The sequence below is a fragment of the Artibeus jamaicensis genome, unplaced genomic scaffold (genome assembly GCF_021234435.1).
Source record: "Artibeus jamaicensis isolate MK-2021 breed Jamaican fruit bat unplaced genomic scaffold, CSHL_Jam_final contig_387, whole genome shotgun sequence".
NCBI classification, from domain to species: Eukaryota; Metazoa; Chordata; class Mammalia; order Chiroptera; family Phyllostomidae; genus Artibeus; species Artibeus jamaicensis.
In genome coordinates, this window is record NW_026521812.1 from 45,862,612 (window position 1) to 45,887,882 (window position 25,271).

Genomic DNA, 25,271 nt, shown 5'->3' on the forward strand with positions numbered 1-25,271 from the left:
CGGGATCAAGAAGGAGGAGGCCGTTGATAGCTATGGGATAGTAAATAAGAGATTAAAACTATGTTTAGAGCAAAAAGGTTCTTAAGAGTGGAAAATAAAATTTTACACATTTTTCAAGGAAGGGGTGAGGGAAGGAAAAATAATTGGCATAAAGTGTGCCTTCTTGGCATAGATGAGTTGGCAGCTTAGGTGGTGTTTTACGTTGGCAGGACCATAGTCAATGTTTAAGAATTGTGAAGAGCACGAGTCCAGTTTACCTGCTTTTAAACCCCTCTCATTCACTTTGCAGCCTTTGGGCAAATTACTAACATCAATTAGTAACAAATTCCTGGCTAGTAACGAATTGGTAGCGTCATATTTTTATGTCATATATTTATCTGGGAGTGGAAGTAGTAGATATTGTTGTCAGGATTCATTTTAGAGATGTTCCTACCTGTACTTGGGTAAAGAAAAAATAGGGTGGTTTTGTTAAAGCGGATTTGTTACTAGGATTTGGTTTCTGTGAGTTATTTGAGGGAGCTATGTTGACTGGCCATTTTCTTAATCTTTTTCATCTTGGATACTGCCCCCCACCAAAAGTCTGAAGAAAGTGTTGGTTATTATCCTTGGGAAAATACATTTGGGCACATGCATGCATAAATAGGTATCCTTTACCTTCAGATTCAGGTTAAAAATGGATTAGAGACTTCTTTGGAATCAATTTTTATCATTTAAGTGATTTTGTGTGTGTGTGGAAGAGACATGTATTTGGAAGACAGTAAAACTGAAAAAATGTGTGGTTCAAAGATTCTTTTTTAAAAAAAAGATTTATTTATTTTTGAGAGAGGGGAAGGGGGGTAGAAAGAGAGGGAGAGAACATCGATGTTCCTGGATAATTGCCTTTCCCAAGCCCCCATCTGGGCACCTGGGCCACAAACCAGGAGTGTGTCCTGACTGGGGATCCAACCTGGACTCTTTGGTTCGCAGGCCAGAGCTCATCCACTGAGTCACACCAGCCAGGGCCCAGAGGTTCTGTACTTTTTTTCTTTAGCGTGGTTGTTATTTGAATTATACTTTTTCAAATTGTAGTTTCACGTTGAATTTTATATTAGTTTTCTAAGTATTTCATTTTAGGATTTTGTTGCACATTAACTTCACCTGATCTTAGCCAAAAGGCCAAGAAGTGATAACATGTTGACTTTTATGTTTATCCAAATATATAATAAGAAATAATAGTTTGTTTTGATTCTCTAAGTTGGCAAAGTATTATTTCAAATATGAAAAGGTAATGTGTTGGCTAAAAAGTTCCTGTTTTTTTTCTGTAAGACAGCTCTAGTATTAGTTGTCTTTAACTTCATTCAAAACAATTTTGTTAGATTGTATTGTGACAGCTGTCATATCAGTGTGCATTTAAAAAGAAAACATCAAAACTGGTGAATTTTTGTGTAGCCATGTTAATATTGAAGGTGGATGAAAATAAGCTATATTATTAGCACATTATGCTTTATTATTTCAAGAAAGGTAAAAAACATAACTAAAATGCAGACAAAGATTTGTGCTGCATATAGAGAAAGTGCTGTGACTGATCAAACGTGTCAAAAGTGGTCTATGAAGTTTTGTGCCGGAGATTTCTCCACAGTCAGGTAGACCTTGAAGTTGACAGAGATTAAATCAAGACATTAACTGAGAACAATCAACGTTCTATCATGTAGGAGATAGTCAACACACTCAAAATATCCAAATCAATAAAGTTATTGGTGAAAATGAAAAATGCGTCTTTTAATTTACGGAAAAAACTAAATGGACTTTTGGCTAACCCAGTAATTGGTGACTTTGGAAAAGAAGTTATTTTTTTGTCAGAGTCACATCTCTGTTAAACAGTCATGGAACTATAATTCTGTAAGACACAGTAAAAGTCCATTATGAGAAAGATGCTACCCTTTATCCTAGTTCTTCTCCTGCCTGTGATTTTTCATTTCCTTAGTGGGATCCTCCTCCTCTACCCCCATATAATTATTGTGTTTCCTCATAATTCAGTCTTCTGCCTTCTCTTCACTCCGTGTTCTTTTCTTGGCTGAGTTCCAGGCCGAGCACCCTCATGCTTTTGGTAGTGTTGGCTTCCACCATCTATATTTTATTGACGCACTGTCCATTTTTTTCTTTCTCCAGGGACTCTTGCATTAGCTTTAAATTTGTGTAGCTAGCTTCTGCTATTTCCACATGGATTTCCCACAGGTATTCTAATCTTTGTATGCCTGATAGTGAACAGATCAACACCAAGCCCATCCTATTGAATGGTACCATAGTCACCCAATTTTGGAAGCCCTAAACTTTGGAATTCATGTAGGTTCTCCTCTCTTCTTATACTCCCCACATATAATCTATTGCCAAGTCCATTTTATTTTACTCGATAAACATTTCAGAATCAATTCTGCACTATATCTCTAGTTAGCCTACCCAGTTCAAACTGCTGTTACTTGTGACTTAATTTCAAGACCAGCTGGTTGTCATCTTTCGGCCTTTATGCCTTTCAATTCCTGGGAGAGAGAAGGAGCTTTAGAAATGTCAGATCTGATCATAACATTCCTAGAGAAGATCCTTTGTTTCCAGTCATCTTCTTATGGTTTCTTCCATAAGAAGAAATGGTTTCTTCCACTTATTATTACTTTGCCACTACCTTTTCGCCAGTGCAGCCATTCTAAACCAGCGTTGTCCAATAGAAATAGAATGTGAACCATATCCATAATTTAACATTTTGTCAGTTGCCACTCAAGAAAATACAGTTGATTTCAATATATTTTATTTAACCCAATATATCCAAAATGCTATTTCAACATGTAACAACTATAAGAGTATTAAAGAGATACTTTATGTTCTTTTTTTAAGTACTGAGTTTTGAAAATCCCATGTATATTTTATACTTACAACGTATTTCAATTCCGATTAATTACATTTCAGGTGCTCAAGAGCCACTATATTGGACAACACAGTTGTAAACTATTTGCAGTGGGATTATATGCCATAGTGTATGTCAGGGAGCAAGCCAGTGCTTGTTCTCAGCAGGAGTTGGCAAACAGCAAGCCATCCACCCTCCGTCTGCAGGTACTACCAGAAGGGCTACCTCGCCTACTGGACTCATTGCAGATACAATCACTTAAGCCCCTCCGCGGCAGGTGGTGGTAATGTGGGCTCTCTCAAGTTGACCTCCCCAGGTTTCCACAGTCTTCACTCCCCTTCTTCCCTCACTAATTTACACGTGCCTGGGAAACGTGAAAATAGTACATTGGTACTTAGAGACCAAAATCCCTCTGGTGTGGCTGAAGGAAAGGCTTATGCAAGTGCAGTAAGTAATCCAGGAGGCAGCGACCCCTAAGAGCAGCAAGAAGATGAAGCTGCATTGCTACCTAGATGCAGGCAGGATTGGCCTTGATTACTTAGAAACCAGGAGCTTCATGCCTTTTACTTTTATCCGTTCTGCTTCCTCTTATTGAAATAGGGTCTTCCCTCACCAACTGCCTTCTTTTACTAATCTTATCTACCATCCCACCCCCTACAACACAAACATACAACTCAAATCATAGTTGTATTTAATCTCTGCTAGTACCTAAAGATTCATTTTAGGCATTAATGCCTCTGGAAACCTTTCCAAATTACCTTCTGTCCTCTAATCTTAGTTTTGAGTTTACTTAGCCTCCTGTACTTTATCATCAGTACTTACACTCTTGTGTTACCTTTCTCTTCTTGGCTGGGAGTTTCTTAATGGTAGGGGATCACTTGTGTCACTTATTTTTGTATTTCCAGCTCTTTCTATGGTTCAGTGCCTGATACTTAGTAGGTGTTCAGTAAAGACCTTATGAATGAATGACTATTTTGTAATGTTTCTATTTGACTGACTAAACTCTAGGAATATGTACTGTAATTAAGATGCCTTAATTTGACCCATTGTTTCAAAATACTGTTTAAGAGAATCTGATTATGCCTTAAATTTTAAGTCTAGTAATTACTGTGATCTGACCAAGAGTCTAGGAAACCACATTTAAAATTAAGCATAGTATTTTTTTTAAAGCAAGAGTAGGTGTCTTGTAAACAAATGTAAGAGAAGGAAATGCTTTAGGAATATTCTGGAACAAATGAGTGGAAAATTTTATTTCTAATCATTTTTCTCCTTTGTAGGAGAGAAGCAATTGTAGTTTTCATGCAGCAATATTTTACCTTTATCTCATCTTTATTTTTCTTTTTTTAATTTATTTTTAATTGATTATGCCATTACAGTTGTTCTATTCCCCCCTTCATTCCCCTCCACCCTACCATTACCCCCCTTTAGTTTATGACCATGTGTCTCAAGTTCTTCAGATTCTATATTTCCCATGCTATTCTTGCCCTCCCCCTATTTTCTATCTACTGTCTATGCTACTTATTTTCTGTACCTTCTCCCCCCTTCTCCTCCCACTCCCCTGTTGCTAACCCTCCATGTGATCTTCATTTGTAATGGTTCTGCTCCTGATCTAGCTGTCCTCTTAGTTTGCTTTTGTTTTAGGTGTGGTTCTTCATAACTGTGAGTTTGCTGTCCTTTCACTGTTCATCTTTTTTATCTTCTTTTTCTTAGATAAGTCCCTTTAACATTTCATATAATAAGGGCTTGGTGATGATGAACTCCTTGAATTTGATCTTATCTGAGAAGCACTTTATCTGTCCTTCCATTCTAAATGAAAGTTTTGCTGGATAGAGCAATCTTGGTTGTAGGTCTTTGGATTTCATGACTTGGAATACCTCTTTCCAGCCCCTTCTTGCCTGTAAGGTCTCTTTTGAGAAATCAGCTGACAGTCTGATGGGAACTCCTTTGTAGGTGACTGTCCCCTTATCTCTTGCTGCTTCTAGGATTCTCTCCTTCATTTTAATCTTGGCTAATGTAATTATGATGTGCCTTGGTGTGTTTCTTCTTGGGTCCAACTTCTTTGGGACTCTGAGCTTCCTGGACTTCCTGGAAGTCTATTTCCTTTGCCAGCTTGGGGAAATTCTCCTTTATTATTTGTTCAAATAAGTTTTCCACTGGTGGCTGTTCCTTTCCCCCTTCTGGTACCCCTATAATTCAAATGTTTGGAGTGTTTAAAGATGACCTGGAGGTTCCTAAGCCTCTCCTCATTTTTTTGAATTCTTGCTTCTTCACTCTTTTCTGTTTGGCCATTATTTGCTTTCTTCTGGTCCACTCCATTGATTTGAGTCCCAGTTTCCTTTTCATCACTATTGGTTTCCTGTGCAATTCCATTCATTTCAATTAGTTTCGCCTTCATATGTTGCTGTAATTTGTGGCTATAATCAACCAGTTCTGTGAGGATCCTGATCACCAGTGTTTTAAACTGTGCGTCTGAGAGTTTTGCTATTTCTTCATTGCTTAGATTTATAAGCTCTGGGGCTTTGAGATCTTCTTGAGCCATTTTTGGTCTGTTTGCACCAGTTAAGTGTGAGGAGCAGAGCCTTGGACTCCCAGGTCGCTGGGTTGTGATGCTGTATGTGGGGGCGTGGTCAGAGCGGGGAAATGGCGGCCCCCTCTGCTGTTTCACGCCTCTGGGTGAGGAGCAGAGGCCGAGGTGGTTCACCAGGGTGGGGCCACTCAGGTCGCTGGGTTATGACGCTGTATGTGGAGGCGGGGTCAGAGCAGGGAAATGGCGGTGCCCTCCACTGCCGCTAGCCACTGGGACCTGCTGGGTCCCATCCAGTCGCCCACTCCCTCGCTTGTCTATCTGCACACGAATGCGCGACCACAGTCAACCCGCAGCCCTGCTCCCTCGCTGTTTCCACAAGGTCGCTCGCTGGGTTCTCACTAGGTCCAACCCTGCGCCTGGATTCCGCGCACCTGAGTCCATCTGACCCAGTTTTCCTGTGCAACCCCGCTCTGCCAGCTGCTGGTTTCTCCCCTCTTACCGGTCAGGCTGAAGAATTTGTTGTTAAATTCAACTTCCGAAAAGTTCAATTTTCTGTGTTCTGGCTGTGTTTTCTGTTGCTAATATTCAGTTGTCTCTAAACTTGGTTGTGTGAGAAAGCACGGTGTCTTCACCTATGCCTCCATCTTGGTGGAAGTTCAAAATGAAAACCTTTTTTCTGACCTGTTTTGTGTGAACTATACTATTTGGGACTTTTTTTAGGAAGAAAGTTTTTTTGGATGAAAATATGAAGTGTTAGACTTGGTATGTTTTCTAGCATTGCTATAATACCACTCTTGGCCATTTTTAGAAAATAAACAGTTCTCAAGAATTAAAGTTGGGCAAGACTTATAGTTTTTCTTTTTTGTTTTTATCTAGTTACCCCTAGATAAAATATGTATTTTATACTTAGAGCCTACCTCAAAGTGCTCCCTGCACAGGTAGGGAGAACAGATGAACAACTGTTAACTGCTTCATTCTTGGTCACAAAGAATTAGTTTAAATTAGCTGGAGAACTACTATACATGAAATACAAATCTTCAAAATTCTATTAATCTAGATAACTTTTTTCTTTTAAGAAAAAATAGTTTTATTAATATATCGTGACTGGTTTGTATCAGTCAAATTATTGTTGTAAATACAGATGAAATTTATTTTGTCTGAAGTCTATTAGGGTACCTCAGTTATTTAAAATTAACCCCGTAAAATATTACATCTTTACTATGATCATAGTTCTGAGCAAAACTTTTTGATATACTAACTTTTCTCGTAGGAATTTTAGAGGTTTAAGTAAGCCTTATACAATTTTTTGAAAGAGGGAAGATATAACATTTCCTTTAAAATAGGTAGGCAAATTTCATACAATGAAACTATTAATTTTCCATTTGGAATAGCAGTACAGAATAAGTACATTTATTCCTCAAAAAATTAATAAGTGGTGTTGTGATTACCGTGGTGAACTAGACAAAAGATTTCTATTCTCACGGGTCTTACATTTAGTGGGAGAGGCAATACATGTGAGGTTATTTCCAATAGTAACAAGGTCTGTGAAGGAAATAAAAGAATAACAAGATAGAGTGACTGGTCTCACTTTAATGGAATTGTCATGGGAGCCATCTTTGAGGAGGTGGTGTTTGTGCTATGAACAGGATAAAGAGAAGGACCCCTCTTTGTGATGTTCTGAGCAAAAACCTTTTAGGTAAAGAGTGCAGCAAGTACAAAAATCTATGAGTTAGCAACAAGACTGGCACGTTTGAGGCACAAAATAAAGCCACTTTGCCTGAAGAAACAAATGATGGGAGGAGTTGCATGAGGTAAGGGTGAAGAAGTAGACAAAAAGGGCTGTATCTTGTAGAAGTTTTCATGTTCAGTTAAGGAATATGATGAGAATTTTGTCTGAAGTCTGTAGGAAGCCATTGAAGGGTATTAATCAGGAGAGCAATGCCAATTGATCTTTGTATCAAGTAGTTTTTTTCTGACTGAGGAAGCATGGATAAAAGCAGAATATCACTTAGGGGACGTGCAGAAGTTCAAGTGAGAAAAAGGTAGTGGCTTGGACTAGGTTAGCACTGGGGATGGTAAGAAATAATCAGAATTGGAATATATTTGCACATAAAACCACCTGGTTTTACAAAGGTTTTGGATGTAGGGAGTGAGCTTAAGGAGGAATGCAGAATGATCCTTAAAATTGGACATGAGAAATTTAGCAGATGGAGGTGTCCGAGATCAGAAAAGTAAGAAAGAGTTGGGGTAGAAGGGAGACGACAGATCATGATTTTGGTTTTGGACATAGAAGTGTGAAATGATTTTTAGATAGAGTTGTCAGATAGGAAGGTGGACCTACAAATCTGGAAGTCAGGGTAAAAGAAGTCTAGACACCACCTAAGGAGACAGTATAGGTATAGCGTAGCCATTTGGGATGCCTCGTGAATCCCAGCATTTAGAGATCAGGAATACAGGGCAGCTTTAACAGGGGAGACTGAGAGGAGACAGCCAGTAGGTACTGAGAAAACCAGGAAAACAGATGGGTATGGAAGCCAAGTGAGAAAGTGTTTTAGGAAGGGAGGGATGGTTAGTTGTGTCAAATGCTGCTCTGAGGTCAGGGACAGAAAATTCTCGATTGGATTTAGTCAAGATGAATGTCATTAGGGGGATGAAAATCTGACTAGTGTGGATTCAGAAGAAAATGGCTATAAAAGAAGTAGAGATATTCTAGATTATAGATTATTCTGAAAAATTTTTATTTGAAAATTGGAGTAGAGAAAAATTGCATTGTCAGTGCAGTCAAGTGATAGCTTTCTCTTTGTTGGTAGGAAGGATCTGTTGGGGAGAACACAGTTGCAGGAGCACGATTTTTGAGATGGGGAAAAGGTGTGGGGCAGAAGACAGGTGAAAGGTTTAGCTCTAAAAGTAGAAATGCTGCTTCAGTTTTAGCAAGAAGAGGGCAACTGTGGGATAGATGCACATGGGCGTGGCTTCAAAGATGAGGTAATTTGCATCTTATTGTTGATAGTGAAATATGTTGAATAGGTCTCCATCACAGTTTGTTTTTGCTTATACTTCATGAGGAAAATTAATGGTAACATCCTAATAAGTGCCTTACCCCATTTTCATCTCTTTCTTTCTTCCTTTGTTCTACTATATCATGTGTTTTTCTTCTTCAGCTCATTAACTTTTATCTGTTTGCTTGTTTGAACTGTTTTTCTGACAGCATTGTCAGTCAGACAACAATGCTTTTATAAGAACTAAAATGATTTTTCACAAGTGTCTAAGTTTCTATTTTCTAGGAAAGCTTAAATTTTGGGGTTGCCCTATTTTCTGAGGGACACTTGTTTGTTGCCATGAAAAGTTGTAACAGAATACAGGATGTAGGTTAGAAATATCTGCCTTATTTTAAAATTGATCCTAAATAAACAGAAACTTGGCAATGGTAAAAAAGTATTCTCTAGTGCTCCTGGCACTATTCTTAAATTTATTATCATCATTAAGAAAGTGTTCTCATGTATTGAGTTAGCCCGAAAGTCTGTTTATTTTTTTCTGTAAAATAAAAGATACAGTTTTCATTTTCATCATAACTTTATTGATTTGGATATTTTGATTGTGTCAGCTATCTCCTGCTATTGGCTTCTAGTGGGTAGAGGCCAGGGGTGATGCTGAACATCTTCCAATGCGTAAGACAGCCCCACAGCAAAGAATTATCTGGCCAAAATGTCAATAGTACCAAGAAACATTCTTACTTCCTCCTGGGTTATTTTGAAGCAAACTCCAGACATTATTTAATTTTATCTATAAATATCTCAATATATATCCCTAAAACATAAGGATTCTTTTAAAAAAGTAAGTGCAACATCATCATCTCACCTAAAGCAACAGTAATTCCTTAATATCATCAAATGGTAATTCAGTGTTTAAATTTTCTATATTATCTTACAATTTTCTTTATTTTGTTTTCGTTAGGATTGAAATAAGATTCTTAGGTTGTAATTGCTTATTTCCCTTAAGACTTTTTTTAAAATTTACTTATTTTTAGAGAGAAGGGAAGGGAAAGAGAAAGAGTGGGAGAGAAACATCAATGTATGGTTGCCTCTCATGTGTCCTCTACTGGGGACCTGGCCTGCAACCCAGGCATGTGCCCTGACTGGGAATTGAACCGGCCACCCTTAGCTTCACAGGCCCCATGCTCAATCCATTGAGCTACACCAGCCAGGGCCCTTAAGACTTTCTTAATGTATAGATAATAATCCTTGCCATCTCTTTTTCTGCTGCATTAAAGAAACCAGTTTTTCCTAATAGAATTTGCCACAGTCTGGATTTTGCTTCCTTGTACATCTGTCTCTTGTATTTTCTGTAAATTATCATTTACATTTAGATTTGATCAGAATCAGATTTAGTTTTTCTTGTAGGGAGAGCAGGTTGCTTCATAGGTATCACTGTGTCCTCTCTGGAGGTGCACAGTCTGCTTGTTTCTGTTCTGTGCTGGTGGCAGTCATTTGGGATCACTGTCTGGCTTCATTATTTCCTTAGTGGCTACAAAATGGCAGTGTTCTAATTCTGTCATTCTAAATGTTGTTTTTTATTTATTAGCTAGAATAATTTTGTTAAGAAATATTTCCCCTTAAGCTACCTGTTTTGTTATTTGTGATACAGGTTGTAACAGTATAGGCAAGACACATGCTTGATTTTTTTCTCTTTATTTCAATTGTCAGGTAAATAAGTTGGTTCCCTAGCATCTTCCTAAGATGACTATTCGTTTTTTAAAGTATAATGTGACCTCATGAATTTAAACATAACTGATGTGTTGTAATCCTTTTGTGATATAATTCTTACTGATGGTGAAATTGTTCCATCTTAATATGAGCGCCTTCAAGTTGGCTCCTGAGCCCTTTTGGTATTTCGTCTAGTGTCTGATACTTTACTTGCTTTCTAGGATAATCACATTTCTAGATCCGTAGATTCATCCTGTATGTGTCCTCCCTCTGGTGTAGAATGAGATATTTCACTTAGAGCATTAGTTTCTTTTAAAGTGAAACAGCATTTAGATACTACATCTGGATGTTAGGAATTTTTTTTTTTGCAATTTATTCCTTGTTTTTTCAATGAACAGAGCTAAGAAATAGTGTTTCTTAATATAAAATCCATCATAAATTAACACTCCTAATTCAAATTCTGGATTACAGAGTTTTAAAAACCCATACTAGCTTATATTTGTTTCTTCCTGTGTTGGAAAAGTTGTACTTTTTTAATTGGTAGCATGTATCTCACTAAGGATACCAAGTCAAATCATCATGTTTTAAAGTCATTTGAGCTGGTTAATCTGTGTGGTTTTGTCACAAACTATATCTAGTTAGGTTGATTTGTTTCATTTTATTGTATAGGAATTGCTTTTTAGAAATCTAATTTCTAAAAGTTATGATTTCCATATTCAGGTCCACCTTCCACAAAGGTTACAGACAACGAAGTCTAGCTCCCATCCCTATCCTAGACTCTGTTTCCTCTCCTCCCTACAGGTCTTTGTCCATTCGGCTAACCAGCAGTACGTGCGGCTTTTAAATTTCTAATTTTAAATCAATTAAAATTCAGCTAAACTAAAAATTAGCTCCTCAGCCTCACTTGCCACATGTCAAGTGCTCAGTAGCTAAATGTGGCCAGCTGCTGTATCGGACAGCACAGATTATAGAACATTTCCATTCTTGCTGAAAGTTCTGTTGGACAGTCCTGCCCTAGAGACCACTCCCTTTTTAAAATTAGGTGTTTAATCTATTCTTTTACTTGTTAAAAAAGAAAAAAATTGTTGCACATATTTAGAACGCTTTTTTCTTTGGTAAATGAAGTATATTATACATGCTTTTCTCCATCTTCTTTTTTAATAACATATCCTGCAGATCACTCCAGACTACAGAGAATATGCACAGATAGTCCTCATTCCTTTAATAGCTTCATAATACTGTACTGTATTGTAGGTTTTAGGTTTATGTAGTCAGTTCCTTATTGATGGTCATTTTGATTGTTTTAGTCCTCAGCTGCTATACCAGTGCTGCGATGAATAGTAGTCATGCTGCCTTGCATATGTCTTTTTCCACATATTACTAGAACCACTATACTTTCAAAACTAATTTCATCAATAGGAGTTTCTTCTAATTGTCAAAAAATATTTTAATTATAAAAATAATCAAATTTTATTAAAAATGAAAATTGTTAAGAGATAAAATTATCTAAAATTCATGTTGCTCAGACAATATTTTGATATATATTTACTTTGTTTTGCAAATTATTGTCAGTTCCTGAGTTCAGAATACTCAGTATTTTTTAATGCTTATGTATAGTCGAGATCATATTGTATATACCCATTTGAATGTTTTCTTTACCAAAATAGTATAAAGATTTTTCTTGTTAACATAGACTTTTTGTAAACATAAAAGCTGCATGATATTATACTGTATTGATTTTTACAATATTCTTAATTATTTCACTATGGTTATACATTCGGAATGCTTTTTAAAAAATGTACTGCATTAAACACTTGTGTATAACTTTTCCCATATTTTTAGGGTTATTATCTTGGTATCCAATAATAGAATTATTAGATCAAAGGTTAAAAGCATAATTGAAATTTTAATTTATCTTTCCAGTAATTTTTTCAAAAATACTATAGCTCGTCTTCTTGATAGTCATTCTGGCAGCATGGAGCATTGTTTTGAAAAATCTTTGGTAACTTAATAGGTTTAAAAGTGGATTTGAGGTTGAATATTTTTATGTGCCTGTCATTTGTATTGCTTGCTCTGGGTCTTAACATGTAAATATTTGCCCATTTAACTTTTGACCTCCAATTTTTCTTATGGGGTGGTGTGAGTTATTTATGTGTTAAGGGTGGTAACCATTTTCCTGTCATATTGCAAGTGTTTTTCATCGAGTGTTTTAATTTGATGAACATTTACATACTTTAAATTTTTATGTAGTCAATCTTAGACATTTTTCCTTGTTATTAGTAGGCTGGTTCTTCACTCCCCTCCCCCGCCCAAAAAGAAAAGCACTGGTTATCTGATCATTATTCACCTGTTAAGAATCAGCTTTTATATTTATGATAAATCTTAATATTCAAGGGGGTCAAATATAGTTAACATTTATTCGGAAGCAATTATATGTCAGGTCCTTTACATGTTCTCTTTATTGACTACGATAGATTGTCTTTCCAAGTATTGTAAACAACTTAGTGTGAAAATATAGATGAATTCAATTATAGTCTTATTTTAAAATTGTAAGTAGTATGTTATTTTGCTTTCAGTATCTTTATTGTAATTAATTGTAGAAATCTATTTCATGAAATGTGATGAGTTTCCTTCTCCCATCCTTAATTGTAGAGGAAAAAAGTATTTCTTCTCATTGCTAACGTGAATTGTGGACTACAGATACATAGAAAAGACAAACTGCACAGACATAAGTATTTTCAGCAGGATCTAAAAACTCAAAAATAGTCTTCAGGCTTCTCGTGGATTTTTCTGAAAGGAAGAATCTGTGAAATTATGTGAATAGAGACTTATTTTCAAACCATGGGGGAAAGAGAAAGAAGTTCAGATACTGACCAAGAAAGTAAGGCCAGCAAACACCACTACTGGTGTTCTTCATCTGACATTGGATCTACACCACAGTCTTCTGGCAGGTCATCGCTGGTCAATCCCTGCTCAGCTACAAGTATCAAGGGAAAACATCCTAAAAAGCAAATTTCAGATAGCGAAATGCACTACCAAGGTAAACATTCTTTAAGAGAGTCCACTAGACCTAGAAGACTCATTCTGAGTACTTAGGAAAGCTTGCATGAAGGAAACTCTTCTGTTAGTATGTACTTTAATATGTGCATGGAAATGGGCTGATTTACATTTTGAATAGAATATATTTTTATAAATGGTGGTACTGCACATTAGCCTTTGTTATATTCAGTCATTCTATCTGCAAAAGAAAGAACCAAGGCTCTTCATTTGTTTTCTTCCTAAGTAAATGCTTGTTTTGGAGTTTTGGGGGTACTGTAAAGGCAAAAAAATAAAAATGTTTGTACCTTAATTTATCTTCATTTTTAAAAAGTGGTCATTGTAGAAAAGCACTGATATAAAGTGGTTAAGAGGCATTTTTTTAATTAAGTAAAATTACTTCCCCTAGGAAATGCAGTGTTTACTGCAAAAGTTCAAATTAAACCTCGAAATAGAATTTGAGACTTGAGATCACCAGTCTGTTTTCTGTTAAACTGTATTATAATGGATATAAGATTAATAATTAGAAATAATTTTTCTTTTTAAAGTGGTACTAGTCTGAACTGGTACTAGTACCAATTTGACTAGATAATATTCTAGAAATCTATTCATCTTAAATCCTCGGTCAAAAAACCCCCACTGTGTACTTAGTCATGAAATGTGTAAGGGCTACAGATACGCCATAAAAAATGAGCTAAGTTAAATGAGCTGGTTCCTAGTATGCATTAAATAATGGAGCACAACTATAACAGCAGTAGCTTAGAATGGTGCAAGTTTGTACTGCAAGGCAAGGAGTGGTGAAAGTAGAATCTGAAAAGGAAGCTGGGCCAGATCATGAAACATCTTGAATCCTATGCTAATATATTGATTGTTGCTGTGAGGGAATAGTTAGCCATTGAAAAGATTTAAGTAGGAGTATAATTAAATTGCCTATATAAATTCTTACTTTGAGACATATTTGCTTTTTGAAAAACCTACAAGAATATGTTTCTTTTGAAAACAACCCTTTCATGGACCTCTGTTCTTGCTTCTCAGAGATGTTCATAATTTTAATAGTCGGGTGCTAGTCTGTCCATCCATCCTTCCCTCTCTCCCTTTCGTTTCTTTAAAAAAAAATTTTAAGTACAGTGCTGCAGGATTTTGGCCTCTTCCTCCAAGTCTGTCTCAGTGTGAGTCTCATGTTTTGATTTTGTGGGTAAGAGCATAATCTGATATTAAACATTTGCTCTATATAATTAAAAACAGACTTTAGGATTGAACATTGGAAAAATGTTCATTTATTCCCATGAAATAATTTACATACCTAGGGATTTATTGGTAGGAATACTTTGATTTTTCATTCCTTCTCCAGAGCAGTTTCAGAGGCCACATAAGTAAGGAGTTAGAACTTCTTAAGCCTTATCTTATTTGAGAAGATAATTGAAAAAAGCCTGTGAAAAACAGTTCTAGAATCACCTATAAAAATTTTCATTACTGTCCTCAGTCTGACTTTTTCATTGTCTTCTGAACTAAAATCTCTAGTAATTTATCTACCCTAGATCAAGCAACAGGACCAAACTGGTACCTTTACTTAAACACTAATTTCATTTCCCTTGGTTTATGTTGCAATCACCACTGTAGATTAAACTGAGGAAAGAACAAATGTGATGAAAATAGTATCTTGAATACTTGAATTCGCAGGTATATGTGTTTGATAGCAATTCTTCCTCCTTTTTATTTCAGCATATTATTTTTTAAAGATTTTATTTATTTGTTTTTAGGAAGAGAATAAGAAAGGGAGAAAGAGAGGGAGAGAAACATTGATGTGTAAGAGAGAAACATCTATCTGTTGCTTCTTGCATTCCCCTAGCTGGGGACCTGGCCCACATCCCAGGCATATACCTTGACAGTGATCTTTTGGTTCACAGGCTGGCACTCATCCACTGAGCCACTCCAGCCAGGGCATTTTTCATACGCTTATATTTTAGGATATAGTATTTACTTTGTTTTTTTAATTTATTTTTAGAGAGAGAATAAGGAAGGGAGAAAGAGTAAGAAAAACATCAGTGTGTGGTTGCCTCTCAACCATCCCCTACTGGGGACCTGGCCTGCAACCCAGGCATGTGTTCTCACTGGGAATCGAATCAGTGATCCTTTGGTTCTCAGGCTGGTACTCAATCAACTGAACCACACCAGCCAGGGTGTATTTCATGTGCTTATACTTTTAGGATGTAGTGTTTAGTTTTTATCTTGTTCTCAAAATATGTCATGTTTTTGATATGAACATCACACTAAAACTCCTGAGAAAGCATTTAGAATCACATCAGTACTACTGGAGTGGTACCATGTTCAATCACTAATAAGTGAAGGTTAAGTTCTTATGACTCACAGAGAATATTTGTGGAGAATTTTGCTTTATAAGCATACTTGATTTAATCTTCAAAACAGCGTAATCATGTAGGTGGTGTTACCCTCATTCCATGGGTGGAGAAAAGAGATCTGGAAAGATTTAGGTGAATTTCCTTAGGAGTTCTTTAGTGGTAAATCTGAGTCCCAAACCCAAGTCGTCTGATCATACAACATGTTGCCATCCCATTTCACCAAATAAAGAAAAAGTTGTAATTAATTTAGAGAAAACTTAAATTTCCACATTTCCAATAATGATCATGGCCAAATATCTTGGCATAAATGACTTGAACATCACAATGTTTTGCCCACTGTTTATTAGGCACAGTGCTAAGGCTGACAATGCACATGTTTGAATCCTGACTTGTCATCTTACTGTAAAATTAAATATGGTAAATCCCGATACTGCCATCTTCTAAAGCAACGTAAATTTGCTTCTAAAGCAAAATAAATCCCTATAAACTCTTGTTACATCATTTTGATGAATCAGAATATTCTTGAACTTTCTTAAAAGATTCCAAACCTTTCTTAATAAAAACACTATATTAAGAATTCTAAATAAAATCTGATATTTAACTAAATACTGTAAAATCATATTTTAAGGAAAAATAACTGAAGAATATTATGGATCCACTTACTAGGATGAAAAGTAATGCTGCATTTGGTAGGGTTTTCACTTCATGTTATTATTGTTTCTTTTTTAGCTCCTAGGAAACCAAGTCCTAAGGGCCCAGCAAACAGAAAGGGAATGGGATTTCACTCTCAGACCCTCAGTAGGGAGCCACCAAGGAAAGATACTGATCTTGTTACAAAACGGGTTCTTTCTGCAAGACTGCTAAAAATCAATGGATTGCAGAATGAAATAACTGAACTCCAGGTCAAATTAGCTGAGCAGCTAAAAGAAAATAAGGCTTTGAAAAGACTTCAGTACAGACAGGAGAAAGCCCTGAATAAGTTTGAAGACACGGAAAATGAAATCTCACAACTCATTGCTCGTCATAACAATGAGATTACAGCACTCAAAGAACGCTTAAGAAAAGCTCAAGAGAAAGAGCGGGCAACCGAGAAAAGGGTGAAAGAAACAGAAGACGAACTGTATAGGACGAAATTCTCCTTGGAGAAACTGAGAAAGCTCTCTGAAGCTAGACACCTACCTGAACGAGACAACTTAGCAAAGAAACTAGTTGCAGCAGAGTTAAAGTTAGACGACACTGAAAGAAAAATCAAGGTAAAATTTCTATAGCTTCTGATTGTACTGTTTTGTATTATTTTTTCACTGGGCATTTAATGTGCTCTATTAAGATTGTTTATTGTAGTTCATCATTTGCTTGGAAATGAAGACTATTTTTTAGCATTATTTTTCTAAAGAAGAGGTTAGGAAAAATTTAACACTGTATATTTAAGAGAAAGGTGCAAAAGATTGTATGCGTTAAGAGCCACAAGTTAATGAATGAATGTTTAATTCTCTGGATCATAGTTATTTTGGGGAAATATACTATTTGATTATCTGTTTCTCTAAATTGAAAATGCTACATAATAGCTGTAGCATTTAAAGCTGACATTTTGGGGTTATTATATAAGAAATGCCATGTGAACAATGTTTTGTTTTTATTTCTTTGAACATTTCTGAAAGATACCTTTTGGAACAGGTGTGCTCGTAACTCCCCACAATGAAAACTCATATGAGATGTGGGTGGAAGAATGTTGAGTTACTAACCCGAGAATACAGATTTTTAAAAAATATTATTTTTCTTGAAATGAAAGAGGAAAAGGGTACCACCCCATAAGTGATACACAAGGAACTTATATTAGAGATCACCTGCCAAATATATATATATATATGTGAAACAGAACATTTGAGTTAAGGCTTAGAATTGCTAATAATTGACATATACTTTGGAAAGCAAAGGTAAGGAAAAAGTATGGAAATAAAGTTTGCTGAGAGAACTCTAAAGGAAAGTCAGAACTATATATAAATTAGCTTTTTGCAATGTATTAGGTATTTTTAATACAGTCATACCTCAGTTCTCATCAGCTTCAGAATTTGTCAAACTCTGTACTTGTTACATTTTGATGAGGAAAAAATGTTTCGGCACTCAGACCTTGCTTGGGACTTGTTGCACTTGCTAGAACTTGTATGAGTCATGACATCGCCCACAAGAGAAAATGCTTCATCATTTCGTACTCATCAGTTTTGGCATCTGTCACAAGTTCTAGAACAAATTAACAATGAGTACCAAAATATTACTGTATGGCTGGGAGCTTTTATGGAAGTGAGATTTTGTCAAAAGTCTTTTCTGCATCTACTGATATTTTCATATGATTTTACACTTTCATTTTGTTTATGTGATGTATCATGTTAATTGATATGAGGATATTCAACCAAACTTGAATAGCCTCTGGTTGAGGATATTCAACCAGAAATAAGTCTCACTTGATCTAGGTGTATGGTCTTTTTAATGTATTGCTGAATTTGGTTTGCTAATAAACTTTTGAGGATATTTGCATCTATATTTATCAGGGATATGGGCCTATAATTTTCTTTTTTTGTAGGGTCTTTGTCTGGTTTTGGAACAGGGTAATGCTGACCTGGTAAAACAAGTTTGGGAGCCTTCCCCCCTCTTCAGTTTTCTGGAAGAGTTTGAGAAGGATAGGTACTCATTTTTATTTGAATCTCTGGTAGAATTCTCTTGTGAAGCTATAGATGGTCAAGGCTTTTGTTTGTTGGGAGTTTTTTATTACTGATTTGATTTTGGTAGTAGTTATTGGTCCATTCATGTTATCTCTTTCTTTCTGATTCATCCTTGGAACATTGTATATTTTTCTAGGAATTTATCTATTTCCTCCAGGTTGTAAACTTTGTTGGTAGATAATTGTTTCCTATTATTTCCTTACAGTCTTGTTTTTCTTTGATGTCAATTGTCATTTCTGTTTCATTTCTGATTTTATTGATTTGGACCATCTCTCATTTTTTTTGATGAGTCTGGCTAAAGATGTGTCCATTTTGTTTATCTTTTGGAAGAGCCAGTATTTGGTTTTATTATTTTTTTACTCTATTCTGTTTTTCCAATCTGATCTTTATTATTTCCTTTCTTCTACTGACTTTGAGCTGTTTGTCCTTTTTCTGATTCCTTTAGGTATAAGGTATCTATTTGAGATGTTTCTTGTTACTTGAGGTAGACATATTATTATTGCTGTAAATTTCCCTTTAAGAACTATTTTGGTTGTGTCCTTTACATGTTGGGTCATTATGTTTTCATTTTTATTTGCTTCAGATATATTTTGATTTCTTCCTTGATCTCATTATTAACCCTTTCATTGTTTAGTAACATGTCATTCAGCCTCCTTGTGTTTGTTTTTCAGTTTTCTCCTTATACTTGAATTCTAGTTTTATATCATTTTGATTGGAGATGTTTGATATGATTTAAATCTTCTTAAATATTGACACTTGTGTCTATCATGGAAAATCTTTCATGTATACTTGAAAAGAATGCATATTCTGCTGTTTGGGGTTGAAATGTTCCAAATATGTAACTAAGGCTCTGTGTGTCATTTGAAATACCAATTAAGTGTATGTCATTTAAGATTACTTTTTTCTTGTTGATTTTTCTGTCCAAATGATGTCTACACATTGTTGTCAATGGGGTGTTAAAGTCCCCTACTATGGCTGTGTTACTGTTGATCTCTCCCATTTGCTTTATATATTTAGATGCTCCTGAGTTGGGTGTGTAGATGTTTACAAGAGTTATATCCTCTTGTTGGATGGATCCCTTTATCATTATGAAATGCCTTTCTTTTATCTCATTTAATAGCCCTTGTTTTAAAGTTTATTTTGTCTGATCTAAGTATTGCTACCCCAGCTTTTTAAAAAAAAACTATTTGCATGAAATATCTATTTCCATCCCTTTATTTTCAGTCTCTGTGTGTCTTTCAACCTGAAGTTGGTCTGTTGTAGGAAGTATAAGTATGGGTCTTCTTCTTTGATCCATTCAGCCACCCTCTGTGTTTGGATTGGACATTTAATTCATTTGTGGGAGATATGCACTTACTGCCATTTTGTTAACTATTTTCTGATTTTTAAAAAAATTCTTCACTTTTCCTTTCTTATTCTCTTGTTCTCTTCTCTTGTATTTTGATGGCTTTTTATAGTGTTGTGTTGGGATTTCTCCTCCTTATTTCGTGTGTATCTCTTACGGATGTTGGTTTGTGGTTACCATGTGCTTCACAGATACTAAGTTTTTATATTAGTCTATTTTAAGGTGATTGTTGCTTAAGTTCCAGCACATTCTGAAATCATTACCTTATTTTACTCACCTCCTCCCTGTTATATGGTTATTATTTTTTACTTCTTTCGTGTGTTCCTTATTGTTGTAATTATACATGATCTTCCTACTTTGTCTCTTAACCTTCATACTACCTTGATAGTGGGTTAATGTGCTACTTATTAAGTGTTTACCTTTGCCCGTGAGAATTTTTTCTTTCGTATATTTTATTTATATGTGTCATCTTTTTTTTTTCTACTTAAAGAAGTTTCTTTAACTTTTTTTGTAATAGTAGTTTAGTGGTGATGAACTCCTTGACCTTTTTCTTATCTGGGAAATTCTTTATCTCCCTTTCGATTCTAAATTATGGTCTTGCTGGGTAAAGTAATCTTGGTTGTGCCAGTACCTTCTGACCTGCAAAGTTTGGGTTGAAAAATTGTCTGGTAGTGTTATGGGAGTTCCATTCTGTATAAGTAACTGTTTTCTTGCTACTTTTAATATTCTCACTTTGGCATTTTACTTACATGTTTAATGTTAGGTTCTTTGGGTTCATCTTCTTTGATAATCTCTGAGCTTCTTGGACTTCTATGTCTGTTTTCTTACCCAGGTTTAGGGAAGTTTTAAGTCATTATTCTTCTAATAGATTTTGAATTCCTGTTCTCTCTCTTCTTCTGATCCCCCTATAATTCACATGTTGGTATGTTTTATGTTATCCTTGAGGTGCCTTAAACTGTCCTTATTTTTTCAGTTTTTTTTCTTTTTGCTGTTCAGTCAGGTGTTTTTTCCTACCTTGTTACAGATTGCTGGTCCAGTCCTCCTCTTCCTCTAATCTGCTGTTGATTCCCTTCAGTGTATCCTCATTTCAGTTGTTGTATTTTTCATTTCTTTTTTTAAGATTTCATGTATTCATTTTTAGAGAGGGAAGAGGAGGGAGAAGGTGAGAGAAACACTGATGTGAGAGAGAAACATCAGTCGGTTCCCTCTTATACACATCGCAGCTGGGGACGGACCCACACCCCAGGCGTTCCCTGACCAGTGACGTCTTGCTCTGTGGACCATGCACAGCCAGCTGAGCCACACTGGTCGGGGTGTAGTCTTCATTTCTGACTCTTTCTTTCTTTGTGGTTTCTATCACTTTGTTGAAGTTCTCACTGTGTTCATCTATTTTCCCCTCAATTTATTAATTGAGCATCCTTATAACCAGTGATTTGAAGTCTGTGTCTGGTAGATTGCTTTTCTTCATGTATGGATAATTAATTATCCATTAATTTTGTTCTAAAGTCATTGTATTGTCTTTCTGAGTTTTCTTGTAGTTCATTAGATTTCTTCATAACAACTATTTTGAATTCTTTATCAGTGAGATCACAATATTTCCTATTGGTGCGTGATTGTTAGGAAATTGTCATTTTCTTTTTATGATATTATGTTACCATATTTTCTCATTGTGTCTGATGAAAAGTCCATCTACTGCTGCATCTGAAGTAGTGAACACCTTTGTTCATTTTGATTCTAACAGTTCAACAGGTTCATAATTAGGAGCCTTCTTTTGTTTTCTAGAAGGTGGTTCTATAGCACACATTTTGGTTTCTCTTACCAAAGCTGACTTACCCCTAGGGTTGGGAGCTCATGCATTAAAAAAAAAAGCTGGAGGAGAAAAAAACCAATGGTGGCTGTAGAGTGAGGGGGTGTGCAGCTTTGGGGGTTGCTCATGCAGGGGGATCCTCCAGTGGAGGGAGTCCCAGAGTTCTATGGGTGGATTTTTTGCCAGTATCCTGGGGTACACAGAAGGGAACATATTTCTTCATTTCTCTGTACCTGCCACCACCTTCTTTTTCCTTTTCCTCCACCTGGTGACTGTGGTCTCCTCTTAGACCTCCTCTCAGAGAGAGCAATGGGTTCCTCCAGCTGCAGCTCACACCACAGGGCAGACGTCCATGTTTACCCTCCACATCCTCTGCCAGCAAGGTTGTGTTGGCCTCACTCTGCTGCCACTCTCCTGACTCTGCAGCCGGCTCTGAGAGCCAGTCCACCCACTTTTGGGTATACATACAGATGGATCTCTCGAGTATCCCGGTGTGCTGGGCAGAGGGGCACTTTTGTTCAATTATAGATGTCCTATTAGTTGTAAGTCAAAGGGAGAGGGAAAAAGGAATGACTCATGCCACCATGATGCTGACATTATCTAAAATAAAATATTTTAACATAAATTCTCATAAACTTCATAGAACATTTTGGATACCAGGGAGATGTCTATTGTTTTTATTTAGAAATATTTTATAAGGTAATCTCAGCACCTTGAATAGTGCTGTGTGATTTTACATAGCTGTCTTCATATCTGGTTGCCCAAACAATGATTCTCAGAAGCCGTGATTTTTACCACAGCTCTCAGTTGTTTTTTGCTCCCAACTTAAATGACTGTCCATGTATGCCTCAGACAGATGCTTAAAATTATTTATAAATCATTGACAAAAACAAAAAATGTATCTAAGTATTAAATTGTTTGGTCAGTCTATTTCACAGATTATTTTGTTTAGAAACACTAATCCCAACCTGGTTTGTATGCCTTATACAGTACTACTCAAAAATCTTTGATGCTAAGAAATGTTTTGCTGTTTAGTTATTTTCAAGCATTATCTTAATGTGTTTGCACACATATCATAGGAACTAACGAAAAACCTTGAACTGAGTAGTAACAGTTTCCAACGACAGTTGCTTGCTGAAAGGAAAAGGACATGTGATGCTCATAATGAAAATGAAGTTCTCCAAAACAAGTTGCAACAGTTACATCACCAACTGAAGGTAAGAACTTTATTTTAAATCAAATTATTTCTCCCTGTAATATATTAGATGAAAACTCAGTGTTTTTACAATATTGTTATACCACTTACAAATGTGGAAGTTAATATCATTTACAAAACTCCAGCACCATCTTTGGCACTTAGGAAGAAAAGGTTTGTTGATACAATCACTATAATGCATGTCAAAAATGAAACACTGAATACACTAAAAGGTGTACTATATAACTGAAGTTAAAAATTATGTAAAACAATTATGGGTACTAGAGTTTGTCTGTTGCATGGTTGAATAATCCAGTGTTCTTTCTCAGATAACCCCATGATTAATTTTAAAATTATTTTAAATAATGCCCTTGATTTTCACAATGTGTAGACTTAGAGGAAGGATTCAAATCAAATTAATTTTGTTAAAACAGCTGTTCTTAATTTTCTTCTGAGATTATTTATGTGTTGAAATTTTGTGAAAAATTTAGTGTTTATACATTATCTCACATAGAAGTTTTACTTTGTTAATCAGGTTCTCAGAGAAATCTAATGCCCCAAAATGGTCAATAACGCTTGTGGTTTTTTTGTTGTTTTGTTTTCAGAATTTCGGAACATCTTTATTTAGGCTCTTTCCTTTCAAAATAATAAAATGTATTGCATGTCCACCTTTTTTTAAACATTTTTTTGTTGTTGTTCAAGTACAGTTTTCTGCCTTTCCCCCCACCCCTCCCCACCACCCCAGGCCTCCCCACTTCTCTCCCCTGTTTCCACCCCCCCCTTGTTATTGTCCATGTGTCCTTTATAATTGTTCCTTCGAACCCCTTTTCCCCTATAATCCCTTCCCCTCTGGTCACTGTCAACCTGTTCTCAATTTCAGTGTTTTTGGTTATATTTTGCTTACTTGTTCATTTTGTTGTTTAGGTTCCTGTTAAAGGTAAGATCGTATGGTATTTGTCTTTCACCTCCTGGTTTATTTCACTCAGCATAATACTCTCCAGTTCCATCCATGTCATCACAAAGGGTAGGAGCTGCTTTCTTTCTGCTGCATTGAATTCAATTGGAACACTTGTGTTTTTTAAAAAAAGGTTTAATTTTTAACTCATTAATAATTTATAACTCACATTTGAGAAACACTAACTAAATTATTTGTCTCTGTTGCTTAAACTGGAAGACAGTTTAGGACAGTACTAGCTCTATCAGGTAGAAGTGGGAAGAAAATGAATGTTGCTTTATTTTTTCTTTTTTTTTTTGACTGCCAGTATATATTGGACTTTGTAGGGACAATCATTGCTCTGCCTAAACCTAAATATCCTAGAGATGTTCCTTTCTATAGTAGATAGTTACAAAGGGAAGCTGAATGAGGTATATTCCAGTTTGGTAAGTAAAATACCAGTTGATAAGGTGAGAATTTCTGTTTTAAATGGAGCCTCTGTGTACTTAATTGTACTGGGTTTATTTTCAGGAAAAGGAGAGAGAACTGGATATAAAAAACATATATTCTAATCGTCTACCAAAGTCTTCTCCAAAGAAAGAAAAAGAATATATATCAAGAAAAAATGGTATAGTAACTATTATTGTTGTTGAAAAATATGTGGTAGCTATTACTAACAAAATAAATTCTGAAATACAAGGACGGCAAAGGTGAAAGAATCATTGAAATAAATTTAAGTTTCCTTTAAACTATTGACTAGTTTAATGTTTAACATTAGTTTTTAGAAATTCAACTTTCTCATGTTTTCCCCCTAAGTTCATAAAAGTTATATTTTACATAATTTATAAAGTTTTCTTTATAAGCATACCCCAAACTAGAGATTATAGTACAATGAACCTTTATTTATTTATCACCTAGCTTTAATAGTTAGTTATATTTTACTAATCTATTTTTTTACTTTCCCCCCCAAAGTATTGTAAAGCAAAATTCAGCTATTTCATTTCACTAATAAATACTTTTGGTATTGTCATGCATATATTTATATTTTTTAAACAAAAGTATAATTTCCCTCTTCTGTAAATTATAAAAATTTACAAACATTAACTATATAAAAGCTTAATAGGATTTACTGGTCAGAATTGTCATCAAATTATATAACTGCCAGTAAATCCTAGATACAAAAGCTACAGTGAGTAGTCATCGAGCTGAGCAGAACATGCATTATCTCATTTAGATGGTGAATATAGATACCAGCTGAATTCCATAGATCTTAGCAATATTATTTTATAATTTTCATGGTAGCTGCATGCCAATGTGATATTACATACCAGTGTACAAAAGGAGTACAAACCAGTGAAGACTTCAAGCTGGAAGAATTTCCTATTACACCACAAAGAGTTATGTGTTATGAAAACAAATGGGAACCCAAACGTCTTACTTTGGTGAGTTTAGCAATATGATTAGGTACCGAACCTTAGGTTTGAAGTTTTTCCTAAAACACAATAGCAAACATTTAAAAATTTCACCACTGACACTAATGCCCTATCTGTAAATATGCAATGAGTCTTTCAAAGAGACAGGTACCGTCTGTGTATTTTATTAAATTCTTTAGATTGACTCTTAGTTCACACTGTATCTTTCAAATGCTTCAGAAGAAAAATGTACTAAGTTTCTTACCTTGTATGTACCAAGATAGTCTCAAAACCCTCCTTGCTTTTGTGTTTAAAAGCAAATTATAGTAGTTTTCAAATGATTTGTTAGAATTTTACTAC

The 25,271-nt window shown here is 35.5% G+C and overlaps 1 protein-coding gene across 2 annotated transcripts in view; it reads left to right on the forward strand.

Annotated features, from left to right (window-relative positions):
- The window catches only part of LCA5 (lebercilin LCA5), a 97,000-nt gene that overhangs the window by 65,238 nt on the left and 6,491 nt on the right, over positions 1 to 25,271 (forward strand). For both annotated transcript variants that reach the window (XM_037142889.2, XM_037142888.2), the window contains 5 exons: positions 12,758 to 13,145; positions 16,231 to 16,754; positions 22,450 to 22,587; positions 24,031 to 24,127; positions 24,802 to 24,941. In XM_037142889.2, the coding sequence (XP_036998784.2) occupies positions 12,947 to 13,145; positions 16,231 to 16,754; positions 22,450 to 22,587; positions 24,031 to 24,127; positions 24,802 to 24,941 (1,098 nt within the window). In that variant the 5' untranslated portion in view covers positions 12,758 to 12,946. The remainder of the gene's footprint in view (positions 1 to 12,757; positions 13,146 to 16,230; positions 16,755 to 22,449; positions 22,588 to 24,030; positions 24,128 to 24,801; positions 24,942 to 25,271) is intronic.